Genomic DNA, 15774 nt, shown 5'->3' on the forward strand with positions numbered 1-15774 from the left:
TTTGGGATCAGTCCCAGTAACCTCACCAGCTGATGTAAGTGGAATCCCCTCTGGTCTGTCAGTGCCTAATCTCCAGGAACAGTCTCTTTACAGTCTCCCCAGGAAAGTCAAACAGATCCCATGACAGTCATCCCTGACCTGCAGACAATCCCAAGGTCACCCACCATCAGATAGACATGTTGGTGACTCACTTTGTAGGACTGCAACAAATCCAAGAAGAGGTTCAGCTTCTCCACTACATCATTCTCCTCCTTCTTGCCCTAGGAACAAGGATGAGTTAAGCAACATGCAGCACCCAGGACCTAGCACCCCCTGGAGACCTCACTCCCCCAACCACAACCTGGCAGCTCTCCTCCTCGAGCCACCAGCCCAGCTTCAGGAAGGCCCAGTTTCACTGAGAGCCCTGCAGGTGAAAGCACAGATGTTCTCAAACCTGGAGGTTATGAGGGCAGGGCAGCAGAGTCTCCACTGCTAAGTCTCCTTTAGGCTTCCCACAGGCAGTGTCTCACAGGCATGACAGAGGCACTAGAGACACGGCTCACTCGGGCCCCAGCTGCTCTGCCCAACACTTACCAGCTTCTCTTTGAAGCTAGGCGTGTCCAAAGGGGAAACAGATGGAGGAAGGATGCTGGGAGAGAGGTGCTTTAACAATAGGGAAAGAGGTCTGGAGAGGGGACATGGGGAGACCAGAGAGGCACAGAGGACCTGATGTGGGAGGTGTGAGAGGAGACATTCTGGTACTTCCAGATAGCACAGGGTAAAGGAAGGGCCACACTGGAAGCCAAAGCAGGGACGGATGGGATGGAGGATACAGGCTCAGGACTTTGTGCACAGGCAACACAACAGCGGACATGTAGACAGATACACAGACAGCCCGGTTAGCACGGCTGGCGATGAAAGGAAAGCCCAGTGCTGAAACTCATTCACTGCACCCTGGAGACGAAGAGGAGCAACCGTGGCCTGGACACCGCCTGGCCTCCATCATCCATGCCACTAAAGCACTCTGCCCATGTGTATGCACGTACACATGTCCCAGCCAACACATGCCCAAGGCTCTAGGACTCCAGCTCCAGCCAAGAAATCTATGCTCACCCCAACAGCCGGACACCGACTTGTGCACGAAGACTCGTGTAGGAGGAGGAGGCGGAAGACTGACAGAAAATGAAGACATTTTCATGGAAACACGGGACCTGGATAAGTCGGGCGTGGTCGTCTCAGGGGGACTCTGTAATGTCCCCTTAAGCCTCAGTCCACTAAATCATTAGGTTCTCAGGTAATTCAATCCCACGCCTTGCAGCCAGTTCAGATACTAAGTAACAAGTTTCCAGAAAAGAACAGGGGAGCTAAAGGTTTTCCACACAAGGAGAGAAGCTTGGCGAGAAGGCTCAGACAGCAAAGTGCTTACCACGCAAAAGGGAGGGCCTGAGCTCGGATTCCCAGCACTCCCATAAAGGGTGAGACACCATGTTTAATACAACCCCTTGAGCTGGGGAGATGAAAGTGGGACAAACCTAGGAGTTTGAGGGTTTGGAGGCGATCTGGTCTAACTGCACTGGAGCAACCCAGGTTCAGTGACACACCCCATCCCAAAACAAAAATAAGCAGAACAGAAAACAAAACAAAAAAACCAAGATGGAGCCAGGTGTGGTGAGCTCAGAAGGCAGAGGCAGGAGGATCTGTCAGTTCCAGTCTAGCCAGGGATATACAGTGGGACCCTGTCCCAATAAATAAGTTAATTAATTACATGTATACCTTTACAAAATGGAGATGGCTCAGAAGTTAAGAGCACTGGTTGCTCTTCCACAGGACCTGGGTTCAATCCCCAGCACCTGCGTGGCGGCTCACAACGAATTGTAACTTCAGTCCTATGGGATCCATTGCCCTCTTTTGGCCTCTGCAGATACTAGGCATACACGTGGTTCGCAGACACACAGCAGACAAAACATCCACACATATAAAATAACTTTTAAAATTAAAAAGAGAGTGAGCTGAAGGCTTCTGCACAAATGCACACACATGCTACACACACAGAGTAACTATACGCAAGGACGGGAGACACCACCTAGCATAGTCATCCTGCCCTAGATGACAGGCTGGGGCTGCTTCCCTGCTACAGGAAGGAAGGAAGGAAGGAGATTCTGCTTGTCCTGCCTGGCTCACTGGCCATCCCATCCCATCCCATCCCATCTCATCCCATCCCATCCCATCCCATCTGTGTGTATGAGACCCTGACAATTCAAGCACATGCCTTTAAAAAACACACAGCACAGGGAAGCTGGAGCAACTGACTGCTCAACAGGTAAGAGCACGTGCTGGGCAAGCATGAGGACCTGAGTTCAGATCCCAACGCCCACGTAAAGCTAGGGTGGTCACCTGCACAACTGTAACCAGAGGGGCTTGTTTGCCACATGCCTAGCTCAGGTTCAGTGAGAGACCCTGGTTCAAGGGGGGATGATGATGAAGTAAGCCTCCCAACGCCCTTTCTGACCTCTGCACACACACACACACCAACCTGGCCATGCAGGTGCACACTTGGGAGAGCGAGGTAGGAGGAGCACAAGTTCAAGGCCAAGCTTAGCTACAAAGTGAGTAAGTAGCAAGCCAGCTTCAGGAACAAAGTGAGAACTCACCCCATCACCCCGAATCTAAGATCCTAAACTAAGCAAAGCAAACTTCCATTAACTTCAACATAAAGACTGGGAGAAATATCCAGGAAGCATCCCCCTAAGTTAAGGCAATAGAGAAGTAAAAAAATGTCAAAGAAACACAGGGTTGGGAGGAGCCTTAAGCTACTCATTCGCCATCTGGCACTCCAGACAGACCAGCTTCAAAATGGAGGCCCAGGCAGCTGAATCAGTAAGTCCTTGGGAACTGTCTTAGTCAGGGTTTCTACTCCTGCACAAACATCATGACTAAGAAGCAAGCTGGGGAGCAAAGGGTTTATTCGTTTTACACCTCCATACTGCTGTTCATCACTAAAGGAAGTCAGTACTGGAACTTAAGCGGGTCAGGAAGCAGGAGCTGATGCAGAGACCATGGAGGGATGTTTTGAACTGGCTTGCTTTCCCTGGCTTGCTCAACTTGCTTTCTTCTTCTTCTTTTTTTTTTTTTTTTTTTTTTTTCCGAGACAGGGTTTCTCTGTATAGCCCTGGCTGTCCTGGAACTCACTTTGTAGACCAGGCTGGCCTCGAATTCAGAAATCCACCTGCCTCTGCCTCCCAAGTGCTGGGATTAAAGGTGTGCGCCACCACACCCGGCTCAGCTCGCTTTCTTATAGAACCCAAGACTACCAGCCCAGGGATGGTACAACTCACAATGGGCCCTCCCCACTAGATCACTAATTGAGAAAATGTCCCAGAGTAGATCTCACAGAGGCATTTCCTCACCTAAGCTCCTTTCTCTGTGATAACTCCAGTCTGTGTCAAGTTGACACAGAACCAGCCAGTACAGGAACCTACAGAGATATTCATACTGTGCTGTGCAGAACCCAGCACCAGGACTGAGGCTTCCTGCTGAGTAGAGAGAGGCCTGTCCAGCCTCTGTGACAAACAGCTTTATGTATGTTTCTTGAAACCACACTTGCGGGACAGTTACACTGATAAAAGCAAGCAGCCTGGGGCAGGAAAGAGGGCTCAGCAGGTTAGGGCATTCACCCGCAAGGCTGACGACCCCAGTTCCATGACCATGGCCCACAGGAGTAGAAGAAGAGAACTGACCTCACAAGCCTTTCTCGGGCTTCCACAACCACATGTCATGGCACACGCACACACGTGTGCACACATGCACATTTGTACACTTAAAAAAAGAAAATAGTCAGCAAGGGCATGGTGCTCCAGGCTGTTAACACCAGCATCTGAAGGGGGAAGGCAGGAGGAAAAGAAAGAAAATAGTTGTGGCCAGTGAAGTGACTCAGCGGTTAAAAGCACCTACTGTGTGAGCGAGCCCGGCAGCCCGATTCAACCCCCAAACCACATAAAAACCCTGGAACCAGAAACAGGAAAAACTCAAAAGCTCCGAGGCTGCATAAATAAGCAGAAGTAAGGAACCCTGCTTCAACAAGGGAGGAGAGCAGCTCTGCAAAGCTGTCCTGACCGCCACACGTGCGAGCGAACACACAAATTCACACAGATGCAAGTTGCATTGATGATCTAGTTCCACCCTCTTACATATGATCAGTGGGGAAGCTCAGGTTCAAAGACCAAAGTTGCTGCAGCAAAGCCATGGCATACACACTACAAAACACACCAAGCCCTGACACCTCAAGTCTTGGCCCTCTCTGCCTTAGAAAGGGGCAGTGAGAGTGGGAAGGAATGACCTAAGCCTGAGTGAGAGGCTGAGAGGGCTCGCTGACAGAGCAGTTGCTGCTCTTGCAGAGCACTCAAGTCCAGTCCCAGCACCCACAGAAGGTGGCTCTAAATCTACTGAGATCCCAGCTTCATAGGATCTGACGAAGGATTCCGCCTTCCATAGGTATGTGCATGCATGTGCATGTACAAATACACACACACACATACACACACATACACAGACACACAGACACAGACACATACACACACATACACATACATAAATTTTTTTCTTTTCTTGTTTTTTTCCTAGAAAGGGTGTAGCCCTGGCTGTCCTGGAACTCACTCTGTAGACCAGGCTGGCCTCAAACTCAGAAATCTGCCTGCCTCTGCCTCCCAAGTGCTGGGATTAAAGGTGTGACCACCACTACTTGACTAAGATTATTTCTCTAATTAATTAACAAGGAAGAAGATAGCAACGATGCCTGTTGGAAAGACGGCAGAGTGTAAGCACTGCCCTTGGAAGGATGAGGAGCCAAGTCCGCAGAATCCAAGTGACAGTCCAGGGTCCAGAGGTTCTCGATTGTCCTTCCAGTGCTGGGAGGAGACAAGAGCATCTCTGGGGCCTGCCTAATGATTAGCCAGTCTAGCCTAACTGGTAAACTCCAGGACAATGAGTAACCCTGTCTCAAAGGATGTGGATGGCATCTTTAAGGATGGCATGTGAAGTCGTCTTGATACATGTGAACACATACATGTGAACCTACACACACATGAACTAACACACATGCACTGCACGTACATTAGAAAACCATAGGCATAGTTCTGAAGGGAGCACACCAGCTCTGGGAGCAGAAGTGGAAACAAATCAGGGACTTTCCACACAAGCAAAGCAGTCAAAGTCCTTCTTCCACAGAAACCTCACAACACCTGAGCTTCCGTCCTCTAGTAAGAAAAGTCCCCAGGTCCCCAGCAGGTGGATCACTCCAGACACATAACTTGAAAGAAACCTCCATCCTGGGCAGGGGCGGAGCCTCAACAAGAATATCAGCTTCTTTAAGACCACAGCTGGAGTGGCATCCCAGACAGGTAGTGCTACTCAGAAGACTGATGCAGGAGGATTCTAAATTCAAGGCAAAACCTGTCTCAACAACAATGGCAACAAAAGAAAAGGGGGAAAGGGAAAGAGAGGGCTGGGGAAGTAGCTCAGTGTCGGACCCTCCAGCGTCAGGCTGAGGGGCAGCTCAGTGCTAGAGCATGTCTCTAACATGTGCAGGGCCCGAGGTTTGTTCCGCACAACAATAATAAATGTAAAACTAAGCACAGCTCCTGTATACACAGCACAGCACTCCTCATAGAGAGGAGGAAATCTCGGGGTACTGAGGGCTTAGTTATTATTCCGAAGAGTTAAGTCACTGGTTGCCAAGCACAAGCTGGCACAACCGGAAATAGGTGGTCTATCCAGAACCAAACTGAAGCACAAGACTAGAGTGCCAGGGTCCAATCTACTGAGCCTCAGCAACGCCAGGGCTGCGGACAAGGACCCAGTCTGTTTCTGTCACTAGTGGCCTTCTCAGAAGCATACATGGCTCAGGGGCAGGCAGACACCCAGAACAGATGGGCACAGACAGTCTCCATGCAGAGATGGAAGATCGTCGACACAGAGATAAGGACTTCGAAGCCAGGCTCCCCGAAAGGTGCTCCAGCACGCAGGACACCCCGTTCTAGGACAAGGGGCCCTTGGAGAAGGAACACACTCACCTGCTGTGCAGCTCTGTCCGCCAGCAGTGCAAACTCCACGGAGAGGCCCTTGAGCGCTTGCTTCAGGGAGCCCCATGTGCTGAGGTGCAGAGCAGCCCAGGAGGGCAGAGGGGTGGTGTCGGAGCCCAAAGCACTGCAGAAACAGAACGCTCACTCACCTGCCTGTCCCTTTCCTAGATGTGTGTACCCAGGAAGGTGAGAACTCCAAGGAGGGGTCTGAGAGCCCTGGAAGGTTTGTTTGGTGGGAATGTCTGGAAGAATCCAAGAAATCACTGCTACTGCCAAGACCCCAAGGCCTGTGTGCCCGGTACACAGGAGGCCTGCTATACCACTATAAAGAAAACTCAGTCTGACCCTGGCTGCTCTTGCCAAGGCAAACAAACTAGTTTATATTTGTGCTGGTTAATATTGCCAACATGGTGGGAGGGGCGTGGAGGTGTGCCTGAGGAGGAAGAACCACAGATAAGAATAGCATCATCCCCTGGTCAGGGATGCAAGGCTGGATAAAAAGGAGAAAGCGAGCTGACCCCAGCATCCCTCTCTGCTTTCTGACTGTGGACGCACTGTGACCATCCACTTCACACTGCTGCCGTACCTTCCCCACCACGATGGACTGTGTTCGCTCAGACTGTGAGCCAAAGTTAACCTTTCTTTCCTTCCATAAGTTGTAACTGCAGGTGTTTTCTCAGTGTGACAGGTACCAAAGAAGACTATACTGGCAACTCTGGGAGGTACGCAAGGACCCAGTGCTGTCTGACCCTGAAAACACTGCTTTCTCCTGTCCCTCTTGCTCCCATAACTGCTGACCTATGTTTCACCTTCCTGCAGTGCAAAGGGTCAGGATGGTAGCCTGACCCTGCCCCCGACCTGATTAATGCCACAGTCCCTGCAGAGCCACATGCCTAAGCTCCTTTCCAAATATGAGAAGATCAGCAGCGTTGTCAATGGCCCGGGACGCAATCCGCTCGGCTCTGTCTCGAAGCTTGTAGAAGCTGTTGTAGACATTTCGAATCAGCTCCCGGCTCATGGCAAATTGAGTCTGGATGTCAGCTGGGAGGAAGTCCTGGGGAAAAGTGACAAGAAAAGAGACAGTGGCCTGCCGATTAGTCTCAGAGAGAGGACATCCTAAAACCTGTTTGCTCATCTGCTACAGCTGAACCCTGCTGCTAAGGTGTCCAACAGGGACAGGTGGTGGATAATGGCGTGATCCCCGCCACCCGACAGAGGCGTGGATCATCAAGGATTAGCACTACCATTCCTCGGCTTAAGAGGGGAAAGAATACCAAAATCAGAAAACTACCTTGGCCCTAGCAGCCAGCTTACAGTTCATGAACTCATCTCCCACGCACTGGGCCGCCTCCTTGAGCTTGTGCTGAACATCCTGAAAGAGGAAAGAGACAGCTTCACCCTCTCCTGCCAGCAACGACACCCAAGCTGAGAACAAGGGAGCTCCTTAGAAGTCCAACTGACACAGGAGCTACGCCCAGTGATGCTTGCCTGTGATCTCAGCACTGGGGAGACCTTGGCAGGAGAAAGAGAGTTCCAAGCCACTCTAGGCTACACAGCAAGACCCTGTCTCAAGAAGGTGGGGGGAATGGAGACAGGATAGCTGGGGCTTTCTGGCTGCCAGCGTAACTCCAGGTTCAATGGGCAACCAACCCTGGCTCAAAGGAGTAAGGTAGAGAGTCACAGAGCAAGATACCAGATGTCCTCCTTCAGCTTCCTTACACACACACACAGCCATCCACGTCGGCATCCACACCACACACAAACACCACAGGCATGTGCATGTGTGAGCACACACACATGAAACACTACTAAAAGAGAGAGAGGGAGACAGACAAATTCAAGCTTCCTCAGGAGTTTGGTGTGGTGGTGCATGCCTGAAATCCCAGAACTCAGGAGGTTGAAGCAGGGGGATTGCTCCTAGTTTCAGTCTCTGTCTTAAGAACATAGAAACAGATGTAGTCCTTCTGGAGAGAAACTTGCTATTGTGCATGAACTGGTCCACCGGCCTTCCAGGATCCCTTGGCTGTCTCTCAGACTCATCTTTGGGGTTAAACTGTAAGAAAAGCTTGACAGAAAGGCAGCAGCCCAGCAAGTTCCACCTGTGGAACAGAGCAAAGGCCCTCTCCAGAGCCACAGTAGCATCTAAACCAACCAGCATAGACCCCAGAGACAGACAGGAGACCTTCCACACTCCGTGCAGCGGTGGATGGGAAGAGAGCCTGCTTCCTGTGAACAGACCCTCAGGGTTAGGGATCTGTAAGAACACAGGAACGGCTGGTGGGAGAGGAAAGGTAGTGAGCACTCAGTCTCAGGCCAGGCACTGACACGTGGCCCTGCACAGAGGCCTCACTGGCAAAGCTAAGCCTTCGATTTGAAGAGTCACCTGGGAAACACAGAAACACATAATGGGCAGCCAAGTCTTTGTGGAAGCGTGTAAAGAACATTTCTAATTCTCTTTTACCAAAAAGGGAAACTGAAGACCAGGGACATCACAGACACACCCCATCCATTCGTGGATAGACAGATGGATGATCCAGACCATCATACAGAGGGCTGGATACCCTTGGCAGCTGACTCCTAGTTCTCGGCCTGGAGTAGAGGTAACTTCCTGGTTCCACCCTCCTCTGGAGCAGGAATTCAGCACCATTGCACCCCAGGCTTGAAGGCCACACCAGGGTTAAGAAAGTCTCACTAGGGAGCAGATAGGCACCTACCATGCATGAGGTTCAAGGTGCAAAGACAGCACCACAAAAAGAAAAGAAACAAGGCTGTTTCCACTGGGGGTGGAAAGTTAAGGGTGTGTGTGTGACCTATTGAAAGCCTGAGACCTTCCAAAGAGGCCAGCTGTCCTTGGGGAAGTAAAATCAAGCACAAACACTAGGCTGGGTTAGGGAGATGTCTCAGTGGATAAGAGTATTTGCTGCTAAAACTTGAGAGTATGAGTTCGACACCCCAGCCCATGTAAAAGGCTGTGCATGGCCACAGGTACCTGTAACTCTAGTGCTGTGGGAAGTAGGGGCAGAAGGATGGCTGGGACTTGCTGGCTGCCAGCCTGACTCCAAGTGAAAGACCCTGTCTCTACAGAGTACAGTGAAGAGGGATAAGCAGGACACCTAACATCCAACTCTAGTCTCAGTACTTACACACTGACACAAGCACTCAGGTACACACGGCCCCCACACACAAGCATACAAAACAAACTGTGCTGACTCCTGACTGCCCCACGTCCCCTGCCCTGCAACTGAGTAAGGCTCGGAAAGCCCCAAGTGCCCATTCAAACAGAGGCTCCCCTCCCTTCCTACCCACCCACCACAGACCCTGCTTGCCAAGAAGAGTTGTGGGAACTTCCACATACAATTAAGAACCCTTGGGCTGGCCCCTGTTCACAGTGCTGTCTAGAGAGGACAAGGTGCGGATTCCTAACACAGGCACACACACTGTCACGCTCTGAACTCCACCATAACCCCATGAAAGAAAAGCTTTCATCTCCCGTGGACTTACAGACAGAGGTACACAAAGCCTCCAGGTCACACAAGGAGGCCTCTTTAAAATGATGCCCAGCCTGTGAACGTCTTGCTTTGTCAATCACAAACAAATCCACTCTGGACATTCAAACAAGAGACAAGAGACAGGAGAAGAATCCCAGGGTCAGGGAATAAAACCTAGGTCTGGGCTCCCAGCACTTGAGAGGCTAAGTTAGGAGGACTGTCTCTAGTATGAGCTCAAACTGGGCCAGCCTGAGTGTATAAAGAAAGGAATTCAGCAAGAGTTTCAGGCCCCAGGATTCCACCCAGGTCGGGACCAAGGGACACACTTACCGAGCCACTGAAGGAGAGGAAGAGTTTAAGGAGCACGTCCTCAGAGAAGGGTGGGTGCCGGGCCACCAGGTTGATGAAGCGCTTCAGGGCCCTCCGGCGGCCCTCGATGAACTCCCTGTCGGCTGGAGGACAGTACAGGGTCACCACGCAGGCAGCCGAGCCCCCACTCAGAGCAGGCTTCCAAGCAGCTAAGAGGCTAAGAACACAAGGGGGCAACAGAGCTCCCAAACATGCATGGGTGGAGGAATGGCCAGGTCTATCAGTGTTGATGGAAAACATTGGGAGGTTAGGCATGGTGACAAACATCTGCTAGCTGGAGTACAGCCTGAGTTACAGAGTATCTGAAGCCAGACTGACCACAAAGTAAGACCCCCACCCTAAACAAAAAGCAATTGGGAACCAGTAAAATCTACACAGCCCTCTACAAGAAAGGCAACTTAGGAGGACATGGCTAAAACACCTTGCTATAAACACATAGTTTTTATTTGTTTAATGTATTTGAGCACACTGTAGCTGTCCTCAAACACACCAGAAGAGGGCATCAGATCCCATTAGAGATAGTTGTGAGCTACCATGTGGTTGCTAGGAATTGAACTCAGGATCTTTGGAAGAGCAGTCAGTGCTCTTAACCGCTGAGCCATCTCTCCAGCTCCAAACACGCAGCTTCAATGTGCTGATAATGCAACTCAACCTCCCAGTGCTCACCGCTGGTAACTAAGCTTATTGTTAGCCGGCCAGGCCTAGTGGCACAGGCCTTTAATTTCAGCACTTGGGAGGCTGAAGCAGGAAGGCTGCAATCTCGGTGAGCTCCAGGCTTATCAGAGAGTGAGACCCTGTCACACAAACACTAAAAGTCAAGTCTGGTAGTGCATGCTTTTAATCCTAACACTCAGGGGGTAGAGACCAGCCTGGTCTAAATAAATAGCAAGTTCTCGGGTAGCCAGGGCTGCCTGTCTCAAACAAAGCAAAAAAGAAAAATACAGTAATCCCCACCCCACTCAACCCTCCAGGTGTCATAGACTTCTGGGCTCTCAGAAATGCTGAGGCAGGTGACAGTGTTTGCCAAACGTCCAGGTGCTTATTAGCCTTGACTGGACTTATTAGCCAAGAGCCAGCTTGGATGCAGACAACGGTCCCTTCCTAATAGTTTATCTTCCAATTCCCACTGCGTGCAACATTCCTTGTCAGTGGGGAGCAGAGCTGTCCCAGGGGCAGTCATCAGCAGCTGAGCCGCCCAGCGGAAGTAGGATGGAACCGTGTCGCGTCTATAGCCACAGTGAGGAGCTTCAGGACGGTAGGCAGCTGTATCTCTACTTAAAGCCCAACCAAGCTCCCCCACTGTGCATGTTCACTTGCACTAGAAGGTTGGGGACACCAGGAAAGTGAGCTGGCGGGCTCTGCACCTTGTCTGATGTAGGCTAGACTGGTCTGGAACTCATGACGCCACCAGGATTAATTAGGCTGCCCACTTAATGGGTTATACCGATTGTCAACTTCATAAGATCTAGAATCTCCAGTCCTGGGGATGTTTGTGAGTGAGTTTCTAGATTCGATTAACTGAAGTAGGAAGACACACCCTAAAGGTGGCCAGCTCCACTCCTCGGTCTGAGGTCCAGCAAGGAAGAAAGCAGAAAAAGAGCTGAGCTCTTCTCTCTCCTCCTGACTGTGGATGCAATGTCAGCAGCTGCCTCAGACCACTCCTGTAGCCCTGCCTTCCCCATGACAGCTGCACCTTCCTTCCTTAGCCGCTTTTGTCTGATGTTTTGTTACAGCAACACAGTTGATCAAGTTTCATTGGGGTTCTGGGGTCATTTGTAGTTGATAAGAAAGATCCTGTGATGGCTGGCCTGATCCTAGTAATCCCAAGCATAGCCCAAAGCACCCAGCAGGGGCAACACTGGGGTCAGAAGGCACCTGAGTCTGGCCACCCTCCTCTACCATGGCAGGGCTAAGCCAGAGCTCCGACCCCAGCAGGACCATGTACATGAGCCCCTCTGAGACCACAAGCTGCAGCAGCCTGGGCTACAACGGGCCCACCTGGCAACCAGGAGTGCAGCTTGCTTTCACTGTGCCGGGCCTCCCTGAACCCTGCCTTACCTCCCAGCACTCTCTTGGGCGGAAGAGCTGGAACCATGCGGTACGGGAACTTGTGAAGCAGCACTTCATGGAAGACCACGAAGTCATTGTAGCGTCTGTACACGGAGGACTTGAAGCGCTATAAAACAAAAGGGGCATAGCAGGCAGGACATCAGCAACTACACAAATCCTCTACACTGCCACTGAGCCACGCCCCAGCCCCTCCCTGGGGGACTCTAGGTAGGGGCTCTACCACTGAGCCACACCCCCAGCCCTCTTTTTACTTTTTGAGATCTGATCCAACTAAACTGCCCAGGCTGATCTTAAACTTACACTGTACCTCGAGCTGACTTTTAAGTTCAACTCTCTCGCCTTTTGCCTTCTCCCACCATGCAATAGGATTCACCGTAGTAATGTTACCAAATTCCTCTCCCTCTCTCCCCAAGTTTTTCCCAAAAGTAAAAGCTCTATGAGCACGCCTTTAATCCCAGCACTTGGGAGGCAGAGGCAGGGGGATTTCTGAGTTCAAGGCCAGCCTGGTCTACAAAGTGAGTTCCAGGACAGCCAGGGCTACACAGAGAAACCCTGTCTCAAAAAAACAAAACAAAAAACAAAACAAAACAAAACAAAAAGGCTCTAGAATTCTACATAGAAATACAAATTATAATGTTTGCATAGCTCTCTGTCATGATGAGACTTCTTCACTGTTTGGACGGGTATAAACCTGCTCTTAAAACATAATGCAGAAGGCTGAGGAGATGGCAAAGTAGGTGCAGTGCTCACTACACAAGCATAAGGCCCCAAGTTCAGATTTCCAGCATCAAGGTAAAAGCTGGATATGGTAGTGTATGATACTACCTATATCCCTAGCATTGAGAAATAGAGACATCCTAAGAACAAGAAAAAAAAAACAAAAAACAAAAACAGGGGGGAAAAAAGGCCTGCAAGGAGGGTAAAAAGCAAGCAGGAGGCTGCTGGGGGCAAGCACAGCTTCCCACGTTTAGTTTGGCAGGCCCAGTTGCAGGGCCTGCTTCACTGCAGTCTGGAACCCTCTCCCCAGGTTCTCGCAGCTTCTACAGATTGGCAGATGGATATGCTATCCTGGAAGCATCCCTGAGGGAGGCCCTCCAGCTCAGCCCAGCATCACAACTCCAGGTGGGCCCTGCTCTGCCCTGCAATTCCCTCACACACTGACGACAATACAAGACCTGAAGATGGTGTCAGCCATGAACTACGTTATTACAGGACATATTGCAAAACTCTCCCAAAGCCACTCTAACTGGAGCAAGACACTCAAAATTCATGGAAGAAGGCACAAAAGTACCAAGGTATCTGGTACCTTGGGGATACCACATACTGCTGAGCGCCAAACCACGCCTGTCCCAACAGAGCTGTGTCTGATGAACCCAGACGTTTGGGTGCCCAATAGCAGGAAAGTGGGGTCACTAAAGGTGTGAGGGACATGAGCTTGCACTCCCCTTAAATGGTTGGAACCCAGCTCCCACGGGGCTGATGTTCAGATCTCCAGGGGATTGCCAATGTTGAAAACCAGCACTGGGACAATGGCATTGCAGGCATGCACTCTAGAGACATAAAGATTGTAGCTGGGCATGGTGGCAAATGTCTATAAGCCCATTATCTAGGAAGCAGAGGGAGGCACATCTCTGAGAGTTCAAGGCTAGCCTGAGATACATGAGACCCTATTGCAAAAAAATAAAATAATAAAATAAAATAATAAAATTTTAAAAAATTTTTTTCAAAAGATTCCTAGAAGTCAGGTCTGGTGGCTCAGCCTATAATCCCGGAACTCAGAGGAGGCCAGGGCACTAGAACTGCTATCAGTTCAAAGCTAGTCAGGATTATGTAGCAAGATCCTGTGTAAGAAAGAGACCGACAGCCAGGCAAGCAGGCAGACAGAAGACAGGAAGGCAGGCAGAGAGAAAGACTGCAAAAAAAGACTGCAGTCAGAGAATGGACCTGAGGCCTAGCTGAGTCAGAAGCAGCTCTAGGCACCAGCAGCTATCCAGAAGTTGGCTGGCCAGCTCGCCTGCATCATCAGGTACTGGGTCACACCCTAGAGCCAGCCAGAGCCCTGTCCTACCACCTGCCCAGGGCTGCTCTGTGGCTCTCCCCGCAGCACACTGAGTCCCGGTTACCTGGCTGGAAACCTCGTACTCCACATGCTTAAGGAAGAGGCCCTTCTTCTCAGGGATGAGCTCCACCTGCACCGTGTCCTTGGCCAGCAGCTCCTGCAGGGTGTAGGACAGCAGCAGTGGGTTCCCCTGCGGCATCTGCATTCGCCCGGGGTCCAGGGCCCTCCACTCAGTGACCTGGGATGTTCGTGGGCCTGAAAGAGACAGGGTAGATGGCAGGTAAAGACAGCTGCTCAGGGAGAGGGGCCTCCCCGTTCCCTATGCTGGCTCAGCACTCGGACTCTGGCCACTGCCGCACAGCCACACCAGACCCGCCCCTTCCCCCAGCTACAGCACCCAGAAGAATCCCTGCAGGAGGCTTCACCTGTGTGAATGGGTAAATTCATGGAGAAGGATTACAGCTCAGTTAGGGAGGGAGGGAGGGAATGCTTGCAACTTAACAACAGACAGTTTATAAAGGCATTCCTCCAGCCGGGCAGTGGAGGTGCATGCCTTTAATTCCAGCACCTGGGAGGCAGAGACAGGTGGATCTTTGTGAGATGGAGGCCAGCCTGGGCTACAGAGTGAGTTCCAGGACAGGGCTACACAGAGAAACCCTGTATTGAAAAACAAAAAACAAAAAGATTCTTCCAAAGACGCACAGTGGCCAAAAGGCACTTAGAAAGATGCTACCCATCAGCACCACCAGGAGCCCAAACCGCGGGAAGACAGCAGCACTACGATGGCGCTGGTAAATGTGGCTGTCCCTTAAGTGTGGGGCCAGAGGTCAGCCTCGTCTCTTATTCTGCATCCCATCTACCTCATTCTTTTCACATGTGTGTTTTGCTTTCATGTACACGGGTGTAGCAGGTTTGTGCAGTGCCCTAGAAGCCAGGAGAGGGAGTTAGATTCCCCTGGAACTGCAGTTACAGGCACTTGTTAGTTTTTGTGCTGAGAACTGAATCTTGGGTCCCCCTGGAAGAGCAGCCAGTGCTCTTCACAGCTGAGCCATCTCTCCTGCTCGCCCCTTGTCCTCCTTTCTTTTAAAGACATGGTCTTGTGGAGAGCCAAGGACACTGTGAGTGTACGAGAAGATGAAGGCCTGAGAGTGTGCTGGTGACATGGGCACAGCCATGTAAGGATGCCACAGACCCATAGCAATTAGCAAAAGCTTCCTCCTGTAAGGCAAGGCTGAGAGGCACAGCAAAGCTCCTTCTGGTCCAAGAACACATCTGCAAACCACTGACCAGTGAGTGCCGAACCTAGCAACTGCTGCTTCCCAGGCAACACTCAGAGACCTCCCACGAGCGAGCCACTCCTGCTGTGCTGAGGGTCCAACTTGTGTCCTTTGTGCTGCTCCACTACAGCAAGCATGACCCACCCACCCCAGCTCTTCTGTCTGTCTGTCTGTCTAGGTGTCTGTCCTTTCTTCATTCCCTCACTGTCTCAGTCAGGGTTCTAGGACCCAGCCGTGACAGACAGATGGATGAGGTGGAGTCTCATTTTGGCCTGGAACTCATCAGTTCAACCAGGTTGGTAGGTAAGACCCTACTTCATCCAGGGATCCTTCTGCCTCTGCCTCCTCCACATCACCATGCCTGGCTTTTACCTGGGTTCCTGCGTGTCAAGCACTCGTGAGTCATCGCCGCAGTTTTACAATAAATCATGTTTGGCTTTGCTTTTTGTTTTTGA

The 15774-nt window shown here is 51.1% G+C and overlaps 1 protein-coding gene across 7 annotated transcripts in view; it reads right to left on the bottom strand.

The window, feature by feature from the left end:
• Snx8 (sorting nexin 8) overlaps positions 1 to 15774 on the bottom strand; it is a 49016-nt gene that overhangs the window by 5793 nt on the left and 27449 nt on the right. For 3 of the 7 annotated variants that reach the window (XR_001784687.2, NM_172277.3, XM_006504672.2), the window contains exons 2-8: positions 14107 to 14297; positions 11972 to 12089; positions 9875 to 9996; positions 7348 to 7428; positions 6950 to 7110; positions 6048 to 6180; positions 192 to 260 (exon numbers count right to left, since the gene is read on the bottom strand). Coding sequence is in view for 6 of the 7 variants with exons in the window: in NM_172277.3 (NP_758481.1) it covers positions 192 to 260; positions 6048 to 6180; positions 6950 to 7110; positions 7348 to 7428; positions 9875 to 9996; positions 11972 to 12089; positions 14107 to 14297 (875 nt within the window). In the remaining variant the exon portion in view is untranslated. Of the gene's footprint in view, positions 1 to 191; positions 261 to 3405; positions 5410 to 6047; positions 6181 to 6949; positions 7111 to 7347; positions 7429 to 9874; positions 9997 to 11971; positions 12090 to 14106; positions 14298 to 15774 lie in introns of those variants that run through there. The other 4 variants (XM_030254437.1, XM_006504674.4, XM_030254436.1 and 1 more) reach the window with 2 other exon arrangements.

The sequence above is a fragment of the Mus musculus genome, chromosome 5 (genome assembly GCF_000001635.26).
Source record: "Mus musculus strain C57BL/6J chromosome 5, GRCm38.p6 C57BL/6J".
NCBI classification, from domain to species: domain Eukaryota; kingdom Metazoa; phylum Chordata; class Mammalia; order Rodentia; family Muridae; genus Mus; species Mus musculus.